Raw genomic sequence first — 22,221 nt, forward strand, 5'->3', positions numbered from 1 at the left:
TTAATATTTTATATTAATATTAACCAGGTAATTAATATTTTGCAGCAAAAAAAGTTGAAAAAGAAATTGCAAACTTGCAACCATTACTTAATCATTTGTGAACCTTTAATATGATGTCCAACTAATTAATGGTTAAAACTCAATCCCTTTTATCGCCTCATCCCTCAAGTCAGAGTTAAAGCTATTGTGCTAAAAATTAGAAATTGCTTAGAAATTAGAAATGCTTAATTTTGAATTCTTTTGCTTTTGGTCAGTTTACTTGTCTTATCCTTACACCAGCTTAACTTTGCATCCCCCCTTTATTTTGGCCATTGAATGATGATTTTGTTGATGCATTACAAATTTCAGTTATTATTGGGAATAGTAATCAGAGCAACAGATGGGCATCAAGAAAGATACACAACAATAATAATTTACTCTTTGTATTTCAGTATTTCATTCTGATATGCTCCATCCTTGATTGAGGACCTGCTGTTGCTAGGCAACTCATAAGAAATGGCCCCTTGTTTAGATTGCTTTGGTTCCAAACAAAACAAGGCAAAGCATTGAAAGGGAAACAGAGGCACAACATCTGGATTAGGAATAACAGCCAGGACTCTTAGGCCCAGCACAATGTTCTCCAATGTTGCATCTCAAATGAAAACTGCCTACCACCTAACATCTTCAAGTTACTGAATCATGCTAATGTTAGAATGGTGTGCCTATGCATCCATGATTGGTGGTTTCAAGTATATGCACCTAAAAAGAGAGGAAAGATTAATTTCCCCCACTTGTATACTGCCTAAAAGGGTCATTTCAAGGTGGTACATAATTTCATAGACATATGCATTAAAACAATATAATCATAATACACTAAGTGAAGTGCAGCTGATCACTCAAATAGTTGGAGGGTTAGCTTTCTATGTGCACAAATCATATCAAAAAATGCATGGTGTGGTTTGCATGATGTGGAGGTACTGTAAATTACAAGGTACTTCCAAAAGGATTGTTTCTGGCAGTGCAGTGATCTGGTTTGCACAACACACTAGGACATGTCCTTTTAGGGGGTGAAACTTAATTTTTGCAAATTTATTCAGTGAGGGGTCTTAAAAATATGTTTTTGGGTGTGAGGAATTCAAATCTGCCATTTTTTGTGATTAGACAAAATTTAGCTTGATAAGTCTATGTTTGATGAAGAAGCACATAAACTGCTTTTGGAAAACCAAAGAATTTCAATTTTGCCTTTTGAAAATGTCAGGTAATTGGTCCATATTGCATATAAATTATAAAGGGTTTAAACAATAATTCACCTGAACTGAGTAATCTTAGGGTAAGCATCCTGATTCAGGTAGTAGCAGCTCTCAATTTGTCTTCATTTTTTCCTCTATATTTTGATGAAAGTTGGCTAACCAAACATTTCTACAAAATATTACATGGTTTCAAGGGATTGGTATGCAATGGAGCACACATCCATTTGGCCCTGATTCTACAGGATGACTGCACACAGAATCCATTCTCCCTTTTTCAATCTCTTGGGGAATTATAAACATCTGAGGGATGTAGGATTCATTCTGATCATAGTCATTTCCTAACAGCAGGAAAAGCGGGTGGGGAGTTGTTAAAATTAAAGGTTTGAGTCATAAGAATATTGTAAAGTAAGCAAAAATTGCAATACTCTGAAATCATGCTGGCTGCAGTTTGTTGGTTTATTCCTCCTGTGCCAGCGGTCATCTTCTGTTTTTGGTTTTAAGACTATATTTTTCTGGATGATTAGTCTGCCTTTTTGTATTCTTGCAAGTTACTGCAGCAACAGTTCTCTTGCATGCAGGGACACACGTGTGTGTGTGTGTGTGTGTGTGTGTGTGTGTGTGTACTTACCAGATTGCGCTAATTGATTAATTAAGTGATGACGGCTACATCACACATATACTTACAACTATGGTGTCCTTTTGCAAGAATCCTTCTTAGTAGCAAGCCCACAATTTGTGATATCTTTCCTACTTGATTTATTGCCAAATTCCAGCCTGAGTTTTCTACTAATACTCCTTATTAAACCTAATAAATCTTCATGGCTCCTCCAAATTTTACAGTGCAGCTGTCCAGCAAAACAGCAAAAAATGAAAACATACATGCACAAGAGGAAGGTGTTTATAAAAATGCATATATTGGTGAAAATAACTTATACAAAATTATTATATGGGGGCGGAATTGCTTTGCAAAATGTGAACACTGAGCAAAAGTGCATACAAAAATATATACACAAATGCGCTACAATGATGATGAAGTTTCATGGGAACTTTATAAAAAAATATGGAAATACAGAGACACCGAGAAACCAAAATGGATACATTTGCCCAACTCTACTTGTAACAGGGTGTAATAATATAAAAATAAGAATATAAGAAAATCTCTCTCTCTCTCTCTCTCTCTCTCTCTCACACACACACACACACACACACACTACCATCATCATCATCATCAGCAGTCCTTTGTCCACTGGCTGCTGGAAGAAGCCAGGTTGACTTTCTCCTTGCCACCATCTTTATAACTGGTTGGCAGGAGACTGTCATTCCATATGAGGCTGAGACTCCAAAACCACAATTCTAGTAAATGAATGTTGCCAGTGGAGTTTTACTCCCAGTCTCTCACACCTACTCCTTTAACTGTAGGTATTTATATTAAGATCGTGGTTATTCTGAAGCGTATTCCAGCTCCACATATGTTCCTATTCAATACTGCATGAATACCAGGAAATCTTGGTTATGCAATCATAGGTCTCCAACAGAAGATTAGCAGATGTAGGAAGAAAGAAGAGAGTTTCTGCTTCTTGAAATAGAGGTGGAATTTGACCATATGCTTTCAGTCACAAGGAAAACAAATACTGTGTGCTGAAATGAATTTCTTGCCAGGAGCAACATATTGGAATGTGTCTGGCTCCTTTTGCCAAAGGAAGTCATCTGATTCAGAAACTGTGGCTTCAGATTTGGGTATAACATATGTTCCATGTGCGATAGCGCTATTTCCTAGCGAGAAAATAGCAGCAGCCTTTTCCATTGGTGGGGGTGCCTTTGAGATATTTCCTGAAGGGAATATGTAGATTTGTCAATTTGTTTGTGTAGTGCCACTTACTACACATTATTTTATTTTAATTGTATTCCATTCTCAGCCCAATATAATGTGCTGCTTCCCCCCACCCCCTTATACATTACTGAAATTGCAAGATACTCACTACCCTGAGTATATTGTTCAGCAACCAACTGGTGCTTGGACATCATGGGTATATGTAGATGATAGTATCTGTGTGATTGGCACCGAATAACAAAAGGGGTTCATGCATTTTCCCTAAGGATTTTCTGTATTTTCTTTTCTGTATTAAAAAAAGGATGTAGGAAATAGTACTGAGTTAAATCACAGGCAGAGCAGGAGTGCCATGTCTTCATAATATTAAGCTGCCTTGTACTGACCAGGTGGAATAAAACATGTCTCTCCTACATCGGTCTCTACAGCCATAGCAGGCACTGTTACCTTCCAACAGCTTGACCTCACCCCCAAAGGCATACTACTTCATTGTCTCCCGAGGCAGACGGACGCCAGAGATACTGACTGGCCTTTGACTGGTGCCACATCTAACCTGGCATTGTCTACTCAACCGGCACCAGCTCTCCAGGGTCTAGGACAGAATCTTTGCCATCGCCTGCTACCTGATCCTACCTGGGGTTGCCAGGGATTAAGCCTGTGTGCAATGCATGTTCTGTACCACTGAGCTACAGATCCTTGGTAAAGCTCTCTAGAGCAGGCATCCCCCAACTCGGCCCTCCAACTGTTTTGGGACTACAACTTCCATCATCCCTAGCTAACAGGACCAGTGGTCAGGGATGGTGGGAATTGTAGTCCCAAAACATCTGGAGGGCTGAGTTTGGGGATGCCTGCTCTAGAGTCTCGGGCAGGGGTCCTTCCCCTTCTCTCCCACTGAGCCATGGTTCCTTCTTGCACTTTAAAGTGAACTGAACCTGTACCCTGAGATCATCATCTGTGGCCCTTCTTCTTGCACCCCCTCCACAAGAAGTCCAGAGGGTGGCAACACAAGAACTGGCCTTTTCTGCAGTGGCTCCCTCTCTGTGGAGTGGTCTCCCCAGAGATGTTCATCTGGCACCTTCATTATACACTTTTAGGTCCCAGGCAAAAACCTACCCCTTCAACCAGGCCTTGGGCTGATTAACATATGATGCCTTTTAATTGTGTTGTGGGGTGCGGATTATTGGTTTGTTTTTATTATGTGTTTTGTGGGGGGGGGGTTCTTTTGTTTTCATGTTGTGAACTGCCCTGAGATTTATGGATGAAGGGCATTATACAATTATATATATATATAGAGAGAGAGAGAGAGAGAGGGAGAGAGTGCCCGTACTTCTGAGCTGAGCTGTTTGTATGAACATCACCACAGCTTCCCAGAATGCCTTAGTCCATTATAAAGAGAGAATAATTACTTCCTGGCTGCATAATGTTGTTGGATCGTTGTTGTCCCTTCCCATTACTACTTTCACTAATACAAAATGGATAGAAATTGAAATAATAAATAACTCTTTCTTGGAAATGTATTGTTTTGCCTTGGGAGTGTGTGAACAAGCCTGGTATTAGGGGTCAGCATGGTTGGGCACCTGCCCGTGGTCTGGAGTTGATCCTGCTAAGCCTGTAGCATGCCACACAGGGGCTGTGATGGTGGCAGGATGGCAGAGGCACCACCACCAAGCAGGTGGTGTTGGGCAGGGGCTCAGTGGTAGCACCATGCAGCGGATCTGCTAAAGCCTTGCGCCAACGGTACATCAGTAATGTTTACTCTTCTGAATAAATCTTACAAGCTAACATGAATTGCCACTCTTAATGCAACCACAGCCTCTATATTTCAGAATGGTGCTTAAACAAAAGAAGGCCTGAGGCTGAGATATAATTACACCCAGCCATAGCAATGATCCTCACTTCTCCCTTTCCAGGCGATCTGGTGTCTCGAGCAATGCATCACCTGCAGCCGCTCAGTGCGAAGCAACATAGCAACAGCACCCCCATGCACCACAAGCAGGGGTCGCTCTACTGGGAACCGGAGGCCTTGTACACGCTCTGTTATTTTATGCACTGCCCACAGATGGAATGGGAGAACCCGAACGTGGAACCCTCCAAAGTAACGCTACAGACGGAAAGGTAATGATCTCCTTTACCAACAGATCCACAGTTTTCTTATTAGTTACCGAACGCAGGCTAGGCACTGTAGATTTCTCCATTAAGTCTATTATGGTTATGATTGCTTTTTCTTCCTGGAATAAATTTCGCCTGCCATTAAGTGCTCTGTGGCTGACCCAGAATATATCAAAAATGACACCCAGTGGCTACATACTGCAGATTGGTTCCAGATGTCTATTTTGGAGAGATCTCTTTCACCCCCCCCCCCCAAACTTTGTTCTCTTTTTGTCTCTTGACTGTGCCTGTGGTTTTGGAAAGGAAAATTAGAGGTTCTGTTTGTAGCTTAACAGGTTTGGTTTTAAATGTGTTTTTTTACAAATTTAATGGGCTTCAGCAACTGTAATTTGGGACTCAGGGACTGAGTAGAATATACGCAGTATGTGAAGAACAAGTTGTGGAGTCTATTACATTGCTAGTAATGCCTGTTGACATTCAGAGGTGACTTTGAAACATGTTCATCATTTAAGCCCTAGTTTTCTGGTTTTAGCCAGACTTAGAAGGCCAAAGAAGAGCCAGGATAAGAGTTGCATGCGTACAAAGTGTGTACGTGTGAAATAAAATGTCCTAACTTGAGAAATTTGTTTGAAATAAGGGGAAATCTTTTGGGAGATGTTAAAGATCTGCATGACAGAGGACTCTGGTATAACCTGGGTTGACCAAAAGTCAATAATGCTTCTGTTGCCTTCCAGTAGCCCATGAATAGATTTTGGATCAGTAACAGGTGTTTGCAGTAAAGCATCTTGTGGGATCTGTGGCTGAGTGTATCTCAAGAAGTCAGTGTATTTTGTTATGGGAGAGCTGCATAACCTGTAACTCATGAAGCCCAACTGAGTCCACCAACAAGGCTGGCTCCATATATGAGGGGCTTCTCAGCTACATGTCATCTAGAGGGCAGCACTACTCCAGTTCAGCTCCCCCACTTCTTTGCAGACTTGCCCTAGAATGGGCTTGCTTTTAGTACAGTGGGTGACAGCAGCAGAAATCTGCAGCAGCAACCTGCCATCTCGATTTTTCCCACAATACCTCTACATCACAGATGTTGCGGAACTACAGTTCCCATAATTCCCACTTACTGGCCATGGTTGGTGTTCATGTGAGTCCAATAACATCTGAAGGTCCACAGATTCATCATCCCTGCCCTACATAGCATAACCTTGGGGCATTGTAGGAATGTCAGAATGTTTCCCACTTCCTTGCTGCTCTCACACAGTAAATTTGAGGCAAGTAACACAGTTAAGGAGGAGGGACGACCTGAAACACTACTGGACCCTCAATAGCTGCTCAACTATGTTAGGTACTGCTTTGGGAGAAGGGTTATAGTTCAGTGGTGAAGCATCTGCTTTGCTTAAAAAGGGGCCCAGTTTCAGTGCCAGGTAAGCTGGGAGAGACCCCTGCCTGAAACCCTGGAGAGCTACTGCCAATCATTGTTGAATATACTGAACTAGATGGGCCCATTTTCAGTCCCGGGTAAGCTGGGAGAGACCCCTGCCTGAAACCCTGGAGAGCCACTGCCAATCATTGTTGAATATTCTGAACTAGATGGGCCAGTTGTCTGACAGGCAGCTTCCTGTTCTACTTCCTAGTGGTTCAGTTAAGCTTCTGTTTTTGCTGCAGGCTTTCATACATGGCTGAAGGGCTGCATTTGGTTTGGTGAGTCACAATTGTGCAATCCTGGGTTATGGGTTAGGTCAGTTTGACATGTTTCACCTGAGTTCTCTGTTCAAGTGCTCTCAGATTGATAAAATAAGAAAAGGAAAGGAGTTTTGATATATTTAAGTATACTGCTAATATGATCTACTATTTATTCAGTAGTTATTAATTTATATGCTGTACAATGATAGGGATGGGCAGGCATCAAGCTTGAGGGATCTATTTTGTTTTTCTCAGGACCCCCAAAGTCCACCAGTTGCAGCCAAGTGCAAAACGGTGGCTTAGAAAGGGAAGGCAGATCTAGAAATAAAGATCAGGGTGCCTCTGAGTATATATTAGGACAGGAATTAGTTTTCAGTACCAAAACTGAACTCACTGGTTTTTTTGTACAAACGCTCTTTCCTTGTGTCTCTACCCTCCCACCAAGTTTCCATTTCAACAACCTAATCCGGGTTGGTGGGGTGGTAGTGGAAGTTGTTGATAATACTAAACAATTGGGAATTAAGAAATCCTTGGTGATCTCCTGAAAATCACCTAGAGATCCCAAGCTACTTTTTTCCTGCCTTTGCCATACAGAATGTGGAAGTGGCACAGCCACTGCTAAAAGGACTTAAAATCTACTTTGGACAAACAAAATTACCGTGTTTTTTGCTCTATAAGACTCACTTTTTCCCTCCTAAAGCATAAGGGGAAATGTGTGTGCGTCTTATGGAGTGAATGCAGGGTGCGCAGCTATCGCTGAAGCCAGAACAGCAAGAGGGATTGCTGCTTTCACTGTGCAGTAATCCCTCTTGCTCTTCTGGCTTCTGAGATTCAGAATATATTTTTTTCTTGTTTTCCTCCTCCAAAAACTAGGTGCGTCTTGTGGTCTGGTGCGTCTTATAGAGCGAAAAATACAGTAGATGAAAGAAGTAGAGTTGCCAGGTTGCCACCCAGAGCTGCTCTCCTTCACATGTCATCCTTTGTTTGGTCCCTTCACAGGCCTTCCTCCCTCGTCTGTAGTAGCAAGCAGAAAAAATACAGCTTTTTAACATGGCAGATAGGGCAGGAGTGGGGCAGACGATGCCCCAGCTGGATCCCACCCCCTCCTTGCCCTCTTCAAGATTTATGAAGCATTTCTTGGTTGCAAACTGGCACCTTTACAAAGAAGGGAACAGAACTTAGGGTATTTATAGCCAGATGCATAGAACAATGTGACAAGCAGGCAAGAAGGATTAATGGTGATTCACACAAGGTCATGTTTAGTTGTATATATTATATTTTCCCATCCCTGCTTTCAATAATGAATCTTAGTTTGTCTATTCTCATTCCTTTGCACTGATGCACATTTCAAATAGCATGAAAATAATAATAAGGAATAAAAATAATAAAAGGTAATAAAATGCAGGCTAGTTTTGACATTTGTCAACAACTGCCCCATCCCCTAATTTAGTTACGCTCCTGCACTTATTAAATTGTTAGTATTCTTGAAGCAGTTGGACTGTATTGAAATCAGACAAAGGTCTGCTCCTTTTTAAGCCCTATTTGACAAATTTTCTTTCCCTGGAAAACCACTTTAGGAACTGTGGTAATGTGGTAAAGGCCAGAGTAAGCTTTCTGTATTGCTGCCAGGACCTTGTGGTTGGCTTTGGAAGGAACAAAGATACCTTCTGCTGCCTAATCAGATGTGCTGTGGTGTTTAGCAACAAAAATCTCAAGTGCAAAGGATATTATAGAGGCCCAGATCTTTCCATGGACTGAGTTATGTAATCTGCTTTTTCTGTTCCAGTTTTCATGCTGCCTCACAAAAGCAATTGGTTAATGTGGCTTTCAAAAGTTTTCTTTTGTATTTTAATTTCCACCAAAGGGATACTGGTGGTATTCCCTATTGTAAGTCATCCTTTTTAGTGTGTGATTTATTGGAAGCATTTCCCCTTGTGAATCTCCCTCTCCCTCTCTCTGATGCTTGAAAGAAAAATGAAATTATTCTTAGTCACATTTGTTTCTAAGCATTTTGCTTTATCTTATCTGACTTCAAGGTGTTTTTCTCTATTCTTATTAACTTTGCTCTCATATTTGCATTTTGTTTTGTTTATAATGGAAAGAGTTAGATTGTTTCTCACTCCCTGGCTGTTTTATCCTGGCTTTCTAAATCTGACCCTCTGTAATTCAAAGTGAGATGTCCTTGGATGTTGTCACTGTAAGTGGCTTCCCTGCTTTATAAACACACACTGCTTTATAAACAGACACACTTCTTCCCAGGGCCGGCCCACCCATGAGGCAAAGTGAGATGATAGCCTCAGTCGTCAGAATCGACAGGAGCAACAGACCTCAATGTACAGTAGATCTTTATTCCCTGCTTGTTCCTGATACAGATCTTCATTCACCACTTCTTCCGTGACAGGGAGGGGGCGCCATTTTGTGGTTCACCTTAGGTACCAAAATGTCTTGTGCCAACCCTCCACCCTCAGGCAGAATCTTAAAAATAAGAGCACAGTTGTGCAGATTATTTAAATGGTGGAACATGAATAGCAAAAATCTATTGCAGGGACGGCTAATCCATCTGTCACATGCACCCCTCATATTGTTTGTGCTCCCCAAGCTCTCCTTCCAAATTTGTCATTTTTTAAAAAAAAGTTTTGACAGGGCCTCTGCTGTGACGTCAACAATTTATCACCCCAATTTTATCCATTTAAAACAAAAAAATAAACATATTTCCCCCTGACTTTTGTGCCCCCTCAATGCCCTCTAAGATGTGTCAGCCTTAGGAGGAAGGAGAAGAGGAAGGAGAGGAAGATTAACTATTTTGCTGAGCACTTCAACAGGTTCCCTCCTTTAAGTAATGCCAAAAGGTTTTGTGGCTTCCCAAATGTGTCCTTAAAAATAAAGCCACACCCATTTTTACGCTTTGGCCATACCAGAGAGAATGTCACGGGTGAGGTGCTATAGCATTGTATTTTTCAATATCCATACAAGTTGATAAGGATCTGGGAGTGTTTGCCTCCAAATAATCTACACCCTCTCAGCCTTTCAAGTCTGCTATTGGTTTTGTTCCTCTCCATTCTGCGTGTGCTTGTCAATATGATATACACCCCCCCCCCAAAAAAAAATTACAGTCACATTTCAGGGGGTGAGGGTAGTGTCTTCTCAGTCTTGCTGCTCCGCCCTTTTGAGCAAACGGTTTCACTCCTGGGGTGAGGAAAGTGAGTGCGGCATCACTCCTCTTCTCTACTGCTTCCGCATTGTGGTGTTCCCTACTGACATAGTTTATTTCTGAGCATTATGTCCTATGGGTTTTCTGGATGTATAAGAGCGCATGACGGACCTCGTCCCCAGTTCTCCTTTTTCTGTGAACCGTCCCTTGGATCTTTCCGGGCCCCAAGCTGTTATTTGTCACTGCTCAATGTCCCACCCTTGCATTGTGGTGTTCCTCTTCTGTCGTTAGATGTATTGGTTTTTATGTTTCTGTGCTTTTATGTTTGTACATATTTTATGGGCTAATAGCCGTAAATAAAGATTGATTGATAAGTCAGCCCTCCTTCTCTGGGCCTACCTACATTTATCTTTAAATGCCTACTGTTGCTTTACACCTGAAGCCACTTTTTATAGTCCCAACAGGATCGGCAGGACTAAATCAAATTCAGTGGCATGCTTCCTCCTTAAGTGTGCTAACTCAGTAGAGGTGCTACACTGATTGCTGGTGGTTCCTTGCAAGAGCTGGTTGGCGCATTGTCTCTGCTTGCTAATTTGTGTGGGCTCCCTTTCCTTGATAGCACCTCACCTGCCAACTATATTGGCACAATCCTTATCATTTCCCTCAAACTTGCTGTACAGTATTTCTTTTCCTATTATTCTGACTGAAAGTCTAGTTTTAACTGTCTTGGAATCCACATTAATTTTATTTGGCAGCATACTGGAATTCCTCTCTGATGTTTGGGCTGTTTTTTGGGTTCATCCTATGGCCTTAGGGTGAAAATTTCATTATACCATTTCTGCTGCCCCCCCCCCACTTTTCTTTTTCCCTTGAAAACTTAAATGATTTGAAAGAGTCTGTCAACCATCCCCATTCCCTACCCTGCCTTTTAATTTCCAGTCTGAGTTGTGTGTGCTTGTCTCATATTGTTGAATGTTATAGCAGGTGTAGCCTCATTTTGCATATGTGCTTTCCAGCTAATGTATAGTGGGACCTGTTAAGAAGTAAAATGGAGTTGGGGCGGTGGGAATGAAGACACATTAAATTAACGATAAACCACCAGAGGGCTTTGTGTATGGCCTATTTTTTTGTTTTAAAAATCTGGGAATATATCACTAATATTGCTGGCTCCTATCAGGAGTGTTTTCCTGACTAGATGTCATAGCACATGTCTGCAGTAGTTATAACTATTGTTGTACATAGGAAATTTCCATATGCACAAATGCTTATAAAACAAAACAATTATTTCTTTATTAAACTGATATGACCCCTTTTGTGCAAAGACCACAGGGTGCTTTACAACACAGAACACAAATTTCAGTAGGTGGCATAATATCTGTACAACATAAAAATCAAAGCAGTTCTATAAATACTACTATAATAATAAGGAAACATAATAAGATACATGTTCTCATAATAGCAACGGCATAAAATAGGAGAGGAGCAGTGGGGTGTCTAAGTTACAAAAACAGTGCACAGCAACAAAATCTTCTGTCTATCCATGTTGTTGTTGTTTAGTCGTGTCCGACTCTTCGTGACCCCATGGACCAGAGCACGCCAGGCATTCCTGTCTTCCACTGCCTCCCGCAGTTTGGTCAAACTCATGCTGGTAGCTTCGAGAACACTATCCAACCATCTCGTCCTCTGTCGTCCCCTTCTCCTTGTGTCCTCCATCTTTCCCAACATCAGGGTCTTTTCCAGGGAGTCTTCTCTTCTCATGAGTTGGCCAAAATATTGGAGCCTCAGCTTCATGATCTGTCTTTCCAGTGAGCACTCAGAGCTGATTTCCTTAAGAATGGAGAGGTTTGATCTTGCAGTCCATGGGACTCTCAAGAGTCTCCTCCAGCACCATAATTCAAAAGCATCAATTCTTCAGCGATCAGCCTTCTTTATGGTCCAGCTCTCACTTCCATATATCACTTCTGGGAAAACCATAGCTTTTACTATACGGACCCTGTCTATCCATAGGTAGCTCTTATTTCTGACCCCCACGGAAAATGGACAGGACCCCCCCCCCCAGCTCTCATCTGGGAGCTTTCCTCTCCTCTCCCAGTCTGTTATCCTCGACTTCACTTCCTGCCTTTTCACCATCTATCTGCCACTTTCACATATACCAGAAGTTGAGAACCTTTTTTTCCCTACTGAGGCCGAAATCCCTCAGGGGCAATTTGCTGGAAATTTATCATATGCTAATATGTTTATGTGCAAATCTAGAAATAATTCCTACAATTCAAATAGGAAAACAATGCATCTTACCACAGTGGGAAAGGCTTGTGATCTGGTGCATTGTGTACCTTCTCAGTTTCCAGGCCAAGTGCTAGCTTTCCATGGACCACTTAAAGGCCCCTGCTTCCCCTCCTTAGGGTTCATTATCTTTAAACCAGGCCTGCCGCAGACAGGCCTTCAAACAGAGGAGTGTCTCCTGTAAAATAGGGCATATGGCCACCTTTTTTTTTATTTCCCCTTTCAGTCAGGTTAAAAAAAAAAGAGCTGTGTGAGACTGTAAATCTTTTTTTCTGAGAAATTTTTATTTTTTCCCAGTTGGCAAACATTTCCCACAGCCTTTCAGCTCTTCCTTTTTGGTAGCTTTAATGCCTTGCTTGTTGAATAAGGGAAGTGCATGAATGTTATAAATCTTGCAGTTTATAAGTATAAACAAAACACACACACACCTGATTAATTCTTACAGGCTCAGACTTGCTAAACAAATTACAGGTATAGCCCCAGATGCAATACCCCACCCCCGCAGCATATTAGACATTGGGGTCACATTTTTCATCTTTCTTTAGTACTCTATTTTTCAACTCCCTCCCCACCTTTAACGTTACAGGTTCATTATTTGCTTGAGAAGGCATAAAATAAGAAAGAGGTTTCAAGTCTCTTAACGATGTCAGGAAACAAAGAATGGAACACACTGTATATCACACTGAATGGCTATGTGGGATATGCCCAATTGGGTTGTTTTTTTGCTCTGAAATTTGAGCTACAAGGTGTAGAGAAACTCCAGATCCTAGGACTTGCCACCTTTTGTGCTCTATTGAGCAGGTTTTGGTTTTGGTTTATTTTTACAACATCGTGTATCTGGGAAAAGAGGTACAAGTTTGTGTTTTATTTACTTTAATTATATTGTGCTTTTGTGAACACATGCACCCATGAGTTCTCAAGACAGCTGAGAATAAGACTCAAATGACACATCACCACAGTGGCTCTGCCCCTTTCATGCATTATCCATTTTTCATGGTTTTACTTGTTTTGTAATTGTTAATGGTTTTATCTGTTTTATAGCTGTATAGTATATTACTGTAACCCACACTGGGACCTTATGGTGAAGAATGGGTAAGAAATCTAAGCAAACAAAATACAGCATGAGCATGAAGGATATAATTCAGAGGACATTAAAGTCAGGTAAAACTTGCAGCTTTTGAAATATGTCATTTTCAATACATCTAAAATTTGTGGTAGGGACTTTTAGCAACCATTAGCATCAAATTTCTGAATTTTTATATGGTCACCTAGAAGAGAAAATCTTGATGTGTTCCTCTCTCTGGCCATTGCCCTCCTTCCATTTTCAGTGGCTTTTTAGTGGTGACTATGTACCATTAGGGCTGGATTTTGGAGCCTGGGAGAGAAAAGGAAAATGGAGGGACCTCTTAGGTGCCACCATCATTGAGATATCATTTTGCCACTTGCATGATGGGTATTAGTCCTGCACTCACTGATGCTTTGGTGTTCACAGGCAGGGGCAGACTGCCTTTCAGATTTGCAATGGATGAACATCTCTCCTTTCCTATTTTGGATGCATCCTAAAAACCAGAAATACACTCACAGATATTTTAGAAGCTTAGCATTTTGTTTACAGTACTTACATTTTTAATGTTTATATTGTTTAGCTTTTTAAGAGATTATATATGGTTATTTTATACAGAGCTCCTAATTAATACGTAAAGTGCTTTAAAAATAATTTTTTTTAATGCAATCATTTAGAGCAACTAAACTTTTCTGGTTGTAAGTTCAGTTGTGTGGTGAAGAGAAACCAATTAATGCATGCTGCTAATGCAGTGTCGGATTACAGTGTTATCCCACAAAAAGCGATCTCTAGTTTATTTTTATCCTACTGCCTTTCAAATTACCACACCGCTTTAATTTTGCCTTCCTTATTTTCTTCACAAGATTACACAAACATTTAAAGAAATCCCTGTTGGTGCTCCATGTTGATTCTACACACATATGTACCCAATCAAGACATTTCACATATAATTCAGTCCTGCACAATCTGTGACTCACACAACCTATGTGTCAGACCACAACCCACCAGCCATGGATTTGTAGTTTGACAACCAGTAAGCCAACAGCTTAGTGGGGCTGTGCTACTTCCCTGACCTCCCTCTGACTGACGGAGTATTCCTCAGCTGATCTGCTGCAAAGAGGACGCTCCTCTGCTGCGCTTGCCTTAAATGGAGCAAGCCACACCCCCTGAGCCAGCCGATTGGCTGGCCAGGGGGATGATGCGGCAGAGGATTCCCCTGATCGCTTGGGGCTGGGGGTGTGAAGCCCGCAACACCACCACCTCCCGAGGTCGGAAGTGGCTTTCTGGGACAGAGGAGGGAGGTGGCAGTGGGGACAGCATGGTGCAAATGCACCAATGAAAGCCATTCTGTGCACCGGCCAGAGTGTTTGCACCTCACCACCACCTTGCCCCTGCTTATCCACCCTGATATGCAGCAGCAACTCAGTTGAAAGGAGGTCAGGTAAGTGCCATTATCCCACCATGCCACCCACTACTGATTGACAACCCCACTGCTTTTGTTATACGAGATTGGCAGCAAAAACAGGAGGTTTATCAAGCTCCGGGTGGGTTGCTTGTGGAATGCCCTCCCTTAGGAAGGCTTGCCTAGTGCCAAAGCTGGTATCTTTCTGGCCCCAGGGGAATATCTTTTCATTTGCCTGGGTCTAACAGTATATCAACGTCTCTCGTTTAAATTAGTTGATTTTATTGATTCTGCTTCTTCTCGGCTGTGCTGTGCTGCTTCCTGTGGTTTTAGTGGGGTTTTTTGTTGTAAGGGCAGAGGGAGCATAGCATAGTGCCAGAGAAAATCCTCTGCTTGTAGAACATCCCAAATCCAGGTCCTGGTATCTCCAGTTAAAACGAGCTTTGGTAACAGCTGATGTGAAAGAACTATGCCCTTGACCCTAGAGAGCTGCTATCAGTCAGGATAGACAGCAGGAATGGAGGAGAAATTTGGTCAGTTCAAATTTCACTTCTTCAAGGTAGTCCTGATTCAGAAACAGCAAAGCAAAATTACATAATTTTATTTCTTAAAAGACCCTGATGTTGGGAAAGATGGAGGGCACAAGGAGAAGGGGATGCCAGAGGACGAGATGGTTAGATAGTGTTCTCGAAGCTACCAGCATGAGTTTGACCAAACTGCGGGAGGCAGGGGAAGACAGGAGTGCCTGGTGTGCTCTGGTCCATGGGGTCACGAAGAGTCGGACACGACTAAACAATGACAACAATTTCTTAATGGTTGAGCATCAGTCATGTTGCATGGGCAGAGCATAGCTTTGTTGCTGACCCTTTAAAAAAAAGAAGAAATAAAAAAGGCTCAATGTTGTGTGTTCCAGCACATAAGAAGGGAAATGCAAAGCCTGCAGAGAGAGGATTTTCCTGAGAGCTAACACTGATCTTCCGAAGCCAAAGCCTGGAGAAGCTGTTTGACAGTTTCATCTCAGCAGCAAGTCCAGCAGAAGTCTTGAGGCAAAGTCTGAAAGGAGGTTGCAGTGGATGAAACAATTGTATTTCTTCACATTGTGCCTATAAAATTTTCATCTTGCCCAAAATGAATGGGTACCATATTTGAGGCTTTTTAATCTAGAAAAAGAAATGGCCAGCATAGCTATCCTAACCATGGCCACAACTGCACAATACATTTTAAACAGTATCGTATCACTTTAAACAGTCATGGCTTCTCCCAAAGAATACTGGGAACTGTAGTTTCTTCAGGATGTTGGGAGTTGTTTGAACACCTCATTCCCCTCACAGAGAGGTTTAACCCTCTTCCTAGACACAGGGCATTGAGATCCATGCTATTGGAGCTTCAGGATGTGTGTGTTGTCATCTGAGGGACCAGCTTTTGGCCTTGTCTCTGTAGACACTGACTCCTCAGTATCCTGCTCTACCTCAGCAGAGGATGCCTCCTCCAGTTTGAAATCCAAATAAAAGTGGATCCTGACAGGGAGGAATGCTCCATCTCCCTAAGGACTGGATCCTGCTCTGGACCTTCATGTATTGCCTTCAGGTGTCTTGTGCCCCCAAGGAAGTCTTACCCCAGAATTTGAGATGGCCACAATACCACAATATGGTACAGGCATGGAGAAATCAGTTGCGCTGCTCGTTATCAGTGATGTCATGGAGCAGATATGCTTTCCAAAAGACTCCTGTGATACTTGCATAGACTTTGGTCTTTCGCCTAGAGAAATAATTCCATTGTCAACACTGGACGTTGCACTGAAATATCCTGTGTTCTTACCTGTGAATAAGTCCCAGCAGACATGCATAGGATTGCACTGAAAGCTTTATTTATTTATCATTGTTGCTTCAGTTGGAATAAAATGTCAATATATATCTTCCTTTTTGTGCCTAGAGAGTCTATACGCTTTCTCCCTTTACTTCTCTCTTCTGTCCCCAAGGCAAAGCCTTGTTCTAGCTGCTTGTTCATCTATCATTTATGCATTTCTTTGATTGCATGGTTTAAATATCATACCAAACATGTCCTGCCCGTCTTTTTGGCTGGAAGCATACATACTAATCAGAGGCTCTGTGGTGGACCAAGGGACTTCTCTCCCCAAATCATATCTCCATCAGGTTTTTTTAAAAAAAACACTCAGAAACTGTATTCCTAAAGGCACTCTTCCCAGCACTGACCACCACCACTGTCAATGTAGATTAAGTTGCTCATGGAGCAATCATGGAAGACAGAAGAGTACTTCCCTATCAGTCCACTTTGGATTGGTAGCCAGGTTTTTGGGCTGCCTATAGGCCTCTAAAGCTATATATAGTGAGTATGGAGTAGTGACAGACATTCAGCAGGTGATAAATAATCTTGCAGATTTTTTTAAAAGCCATGCATAGTTTAAGGGGCCTGTGAATGCTTCCCATCATGCCCTGAGCAGGTGCTCCAGAATCTTGAGCTTTTTTCTTCTTCAGTAAGTCTGTAGCCCTCCTAGAAAGAAAGTTATGGGGCAATCTGTGCAGATAATTTCTAGGTGATTTATGTGAGGGTGGTGGGGTTACCTTGTATGTTTTTTCTGGTTTTGAGGAATTCTCCCTGCTGTTATTAGACAGCAGCAGCAGCAGTGTTTGTGTGTATTCGTGAGATCACCATAATCAAGACCAACAGGACCTAGCTGACTTCTTATGGTAAACATGAAGATGATGATGATATTTGTACTCCAACCATCTGACTGGGTTTCCCCAGCCACTCCGGGGGGGGGGGGTCCTTCTGATTTTGTTTTATGCCTCACCCTCTTCATGGCTGCCATTTTGTGACTAGCACCTCCAGCACTCTTTCACAATTCAAAATGTGTTTGGTAGTCCAAAAAGGATGGCAACCCTTGGTTTGTGTGGGGGTGGGGGTGGCTATTTTTCAAACTTTGAAGATGGGCAGCATATTGAATGTTTATGAACATTCCATAGCATCACAGGAGCTCAGCCACTTGGTGGCAAAAATGGTCCTTTCAGCAATGTAGCTTTCTGCTGCTTCTGCCTTAGAAAACAATGATGAGAGACAAAGAACCAAAGTGAAGGCTCACCAAGACCATCATAGTGACACTTCTTGCTAGCAGCTGGTGTAATCCGCTGTTTTGCCATCCTCATCTTCCCAGTTCAGGTCATATTTGTTCAGGACCTCATCCAAAACTGCAGTTGCTTTCTATGTGGGGTAATCCCCCTTTGTCCTTACACACATTTTTCTTTTGGAAATGTTATACCAAGCAATACCTGTAAGAAGCCTAGTGAGGTCATCATTTTTGTACACATTGTGTCATAAACCTGAGCATACCTTTCCCCAGAACTCTGCATCTTTGTCTTTGGTTTGTGTATGTGGGGCAAGAGGAGCACCCTTTAGCCTAGACTACAAAGAAGATTGCCTAAGGCAACCTGTGACTCTCCCCAACCTCCTGGTGATGTTTTTTTGGTAGGGAAATGATAAATCTACACCTGGCTGGAGCAGGATAATAAAATCCAATTCAACCAAATAAGTGCTCCGCTCTTCCTTTGCTGGCTCAGAAAACAAAACCTGTTCTAGTCAGTTTAAAGTATGCAAGGGTAATTATTATGAGGGGAGGCTTGTGGGATAGGGCACCCAGCCAGGTTCAGAACACCTTTCATACAAAAAGGGGAAAAAATTGAATAGACCAAGAGCTGTGATGAGCTGAGAAACTAAGAATTCAAAATAAGATGGGCCTACCAGAGAATCTGAATAAAAAATGAGCCCTTCAGGGTGACTGAGGCTGGTGATTATGAGCAGAATTGACTGAGAATGGTTTTGAACAAGCCATGGTGGTTTGAATGGGAGTTTCTTGAAAGCTTTCTTATTATTTTGAATGGCTGCAGTGATCATATATAACTCTTGAAAATAAGGGGGAAGGAAATCTACCCTATTTTCTCCTTGTATCTATGAGGTTTTCGCACTGCAACTGCTTGAAAATAAAGATGACAACAAAGGATTGCAGTTTGGAGTGGAATTGTTCTAAAGTGGTATCAAATATGTCTCTTTTTATGAGATATAAATGTAAGAAATCAATAAAATAAATAAAAACAAAATAAATAAGTTTCAAGAGCTGCAGTGGTAGGAAAATAGAGTAAGAAGTTTGGGCTCAGCTCATAGTTAGCCCAGATATTTCAAACTGATGAAGTTAGTCCTCCAAACACCCCAATTCCAAACTTCAGTTGCATTGCTACCTATAACGGGAGAGACCATTCAGGTGTATGCATAGTTTTGTGTGTGCACAGCAAGGTTTCTACTGGGTTTCCCAAACTGCATTATTTATCCTGTATGTTCATTTCCCCAGTAGATTTTTATACAGGCATCAGATGCTCTTTTCATGATGAGAGTTGGAAGTGCTCACCTTCCTGCAAGGCACTGGGCGTGCTACAATGTTAGAATTACAGTAAGAGACCCCATTACATTCCTGGATCTTCCTGCTCAAAATCAGTGGTTGTCATCCTGAAAAACATTCTCTTGATAGCAGCCTGAAAAGAAACATACTGGTTTTTCATGAAAACTGTAACAGGGTCATCCTTCTTGGTAATTTAACTGTATTTTTAATATTGGGCAGACTTAAGTTCAATCATATTCTGGACCAGGTCTGGCATTACACTAGTTTTGAAATTAAAATTTCATAATGTCATTTTTTAAGCTTCTGTTGCCTTTTATTCAAGAAGGGGGAGTGAATGGTCTTCCCTCTCACCCTGTTTTGATCTGGGGTTGGGCAGATAGAGCTTTGGCAAAAAGGTACTTTAATGATTTTAAAGAAATCCGGTGGCTGTTTTCATTGTGATTGTGGGTCTGAAGGTTTTAATAAGACTCAGGTTGATACAGAAGCGTGCAAATCTCTCCCCGCAGTGTATATGTTCTAGAAAAGAGCACTGACCTGTGAGCAAAGTTTGGGGACTTGCTGTCTTAGTGAAGCCAATTCAACCCTTCCAATTCTCTGCAATAATTTTCATTGCCTCTAGTATAGATATGGATATCATTACCCCGGCTTTTAAGATGTTTTGTTCTGTGAAACCTACTTCTTTTGTTGAATCTATACTGTTCTGTTTGGATTAGAAAGCTTTTTACTGTTTCACTTGTTTTTATCATTGTAAACTGTTTAACTTCTTTTTTTTAGTAACTGTTTGATTATATTATTGTAACAACGTTGAAGGGCAGGTACGAAATATTCTACGCAGCACACAATATACTGCAATGGGAGGAAAAATAGCTTCTTTGTCTTGTTCTTCCTAGGCCGTTCATTGTGCTGCCACCTCTGATGGAATGGATCAGAGTAGCTTTGGCTCATGCAGGGCACCGACGCAGTTTCTCCCTGGACAGTGATGATGTACGGCAAGCGGCCAGGCTGTTGCTACCAGGAGTTGACTGTGAACCTCGGCAGTTAAAGTAAGTCTGTGCAAAAAAAACAAACCCAAAAAAACCCCCAACCTCAATGTGATTCGTTAAAGAGATTGCTGTGGTTTAACAAGCCGAGCAAGGGTTCAGTTACATACTCTATCTGCTGATTTGCAAGTCGCTTTCTAATCTCCCCTGCCCCCTTACATTTAGCTTTTTTAAAAAACCCTGTATCTCCTTCACGTGGACGTTGAGCCAGTTTTGGAATCTGCAAGGCTTACGTGCCTGCATGTTTAAATAGCTAGATCAAGCCCTCTAAGCCTTTTCTTTTGAATTCTGTTTGTATTTCCCCTTCTTTGCCATCAGATGCTGTTTCCGTAATGAGAGAGTGAAGTGCTCACCTAATTAGCTCGGTCTTGCTGTGTTCCTTTGCAAAATTCAGAGGTGTTATCTAAAAGGCATCTCCCCTTCTTTGCAGCAGCCATGGTTTAAATAGCATATTTTTCACTGAGAAGTACTTCCAGCTCCTGCTGTAAGATTTCTGTTTTTTCATGCTGAATTTCTGTTTCTGGAAAAGAGGTTGCTAAGAGGTTGCATTGCATATTTTTAAAATAGAAAAAAGTATGCAGCGGTATTGCAGCTAGTGATTTCCAAATGCCGCTGTCAATATGTAAGTTATGCATACATTTTATATTTTTAAAGAGCTTGTTGCCATTGTGCTCATGTATGGAAGGTACAAAAGTGTTGGGTTTTGATGTATCCTTCATTGTGGGAGATTTTATTTAGATTCGCTTTTTATATGGAATGACTTATGCTTCGGCATTATGAGCCTGTAAAGGCAGAAATTCGTCATCTAGTTGCTTAGTAGCTTCAGAGGAGAGTGAAGCTGACAGTCCTTGGGCTATTCCCCAGAGACCAGTAGATTCAAACCCATGTGTACATATTATTATTATTATTATTATTATTATTATTATTATTATTATTATTAATTATTGTTTATTATTTTCAGCAGCTTCACAGCGAGTTATAAAAGACTCCCTTCTTATATGTGGAAAGGATTATATGTATATCCCTTGAGACAGCAGCCGCTGTGTTGGCAGGGTCTGATGTTACTTGCTGCAATGGAAAAATAAGTCTATGCATCTCAGATTGTTTAGAACCATGAGAGACTGTGCATGGTAGTAGCTTATGGGGAAATGACATCACTGATTAATTTATCAGAAGCCCCTTATTAACCAGCCAGATTAATGAGTTGCCCCTTTTTTGTATGTTAAATCTCCAAGGAAGAGAATAGACATGTTTCTGTATGCCTTCCTCTTATTTTTGTAACTTTGCCCTGGTGATTGTGTTGTTGTTCTGGTTTAGTCATGTCCGACTCTTCGTGACCACATGAACCAGAGCACGCCAGGCACGCCTGTCTTCCACAGGAGTGTGATTGTGTTATGGACAGGTTTTTGCTACCCTGCTTTATTACATACTTATGTGTACAGTGGTACCTCAGGTTACATATGCTTCAGGTTACATACGCTTCAGGTTACAGACTCCGCTAACCCAGAAATAGTGCTTCAGGTTAAGAACTTTGCTTCAGGATAAGAACAGAAATCGTGCTCTGGCGGTGCGGCGGCAGCAGGAGGCCCCATTAGCTAAAGTGGTGCTTCAGGTTAAGAACAGTTTCAGGTTAAGTACGGACCTCCGGAACGAATTAAGTACTTAACCTGAGGTAGCACTGTATTTCACTGAGCATAATAACATACCTCTGTTTGATCAAACTGAAGGCTTATCTAGTCCAGCCTCAGGGCCAGCCCTGTCATTAAGGCATAGACTGAGGTGGCTGCCTCAGGTAACAGAAGGGAAGCAGGGCGTGGTGCAACGTGTTGGGAAGCAGCCTGCCTCTGCCCCCTAAACTAGGCTGCTGCCCTCAGGAGGATGCCAGTGTTAAAATAAGAATGGACTTGCAGTTCTGTCAGCTTATTTTATGTGAAATGGGGGTGGCATGTTGTCCTTCGCCTCAGGCATTGCAGTGTCTTGGGCCAGTCCTGAATCCAGCATCCTGTTTATCACACTGGCCTACCAGATGCT

General features: G+C 41.8%; 1 protein-coding gene across 7 annotated transcripts in view; it reads left to right on the forward strand.

The window, feature by feature from the left end:
• The window catches only part of ABTB3 (ankyrin repeat and BTB domain containing 3), a 246,692-nt gene that overhangs the window by 153,261 nt on the left and 71,210 nt on the right, over positions 1-22,221 (forward strand). For all 7 annotated transcript variants that reach the window (XR_013842785.1, XM_079992254.1, XM_079992249.1 and 4 more), the window contains exons 3-4: positions 4,968-5,172; positions 20,041-20,193. Coding sequence is in view for 6 of the 7 variants with exons in the window: in XM_079992254.1 (XP_079848380.1) it covers positions 4,968-5,172; positions 20,041-20,193 (358 nt within the window). In the remaining variant the exon portion in view is untranslated. The remainder of the gene's footprint in view (positions 1-4,967; positions 5,173-20,040; positions 20,194-22,221) is intronic.

The sequence above is a fragment of the Podarcis cretensis genome (assembly GCF_951804945.1).
Source record: "Podarcis cretensis genome assembly, chromosome: 10".
Taxonomy (NCBI): domain Eukaryota; kingdom Metazoa; phylum Chordata; class Lepidosauria; order Squamata; family Lacertidae; genus Podarcis; species Podarcis cretensis.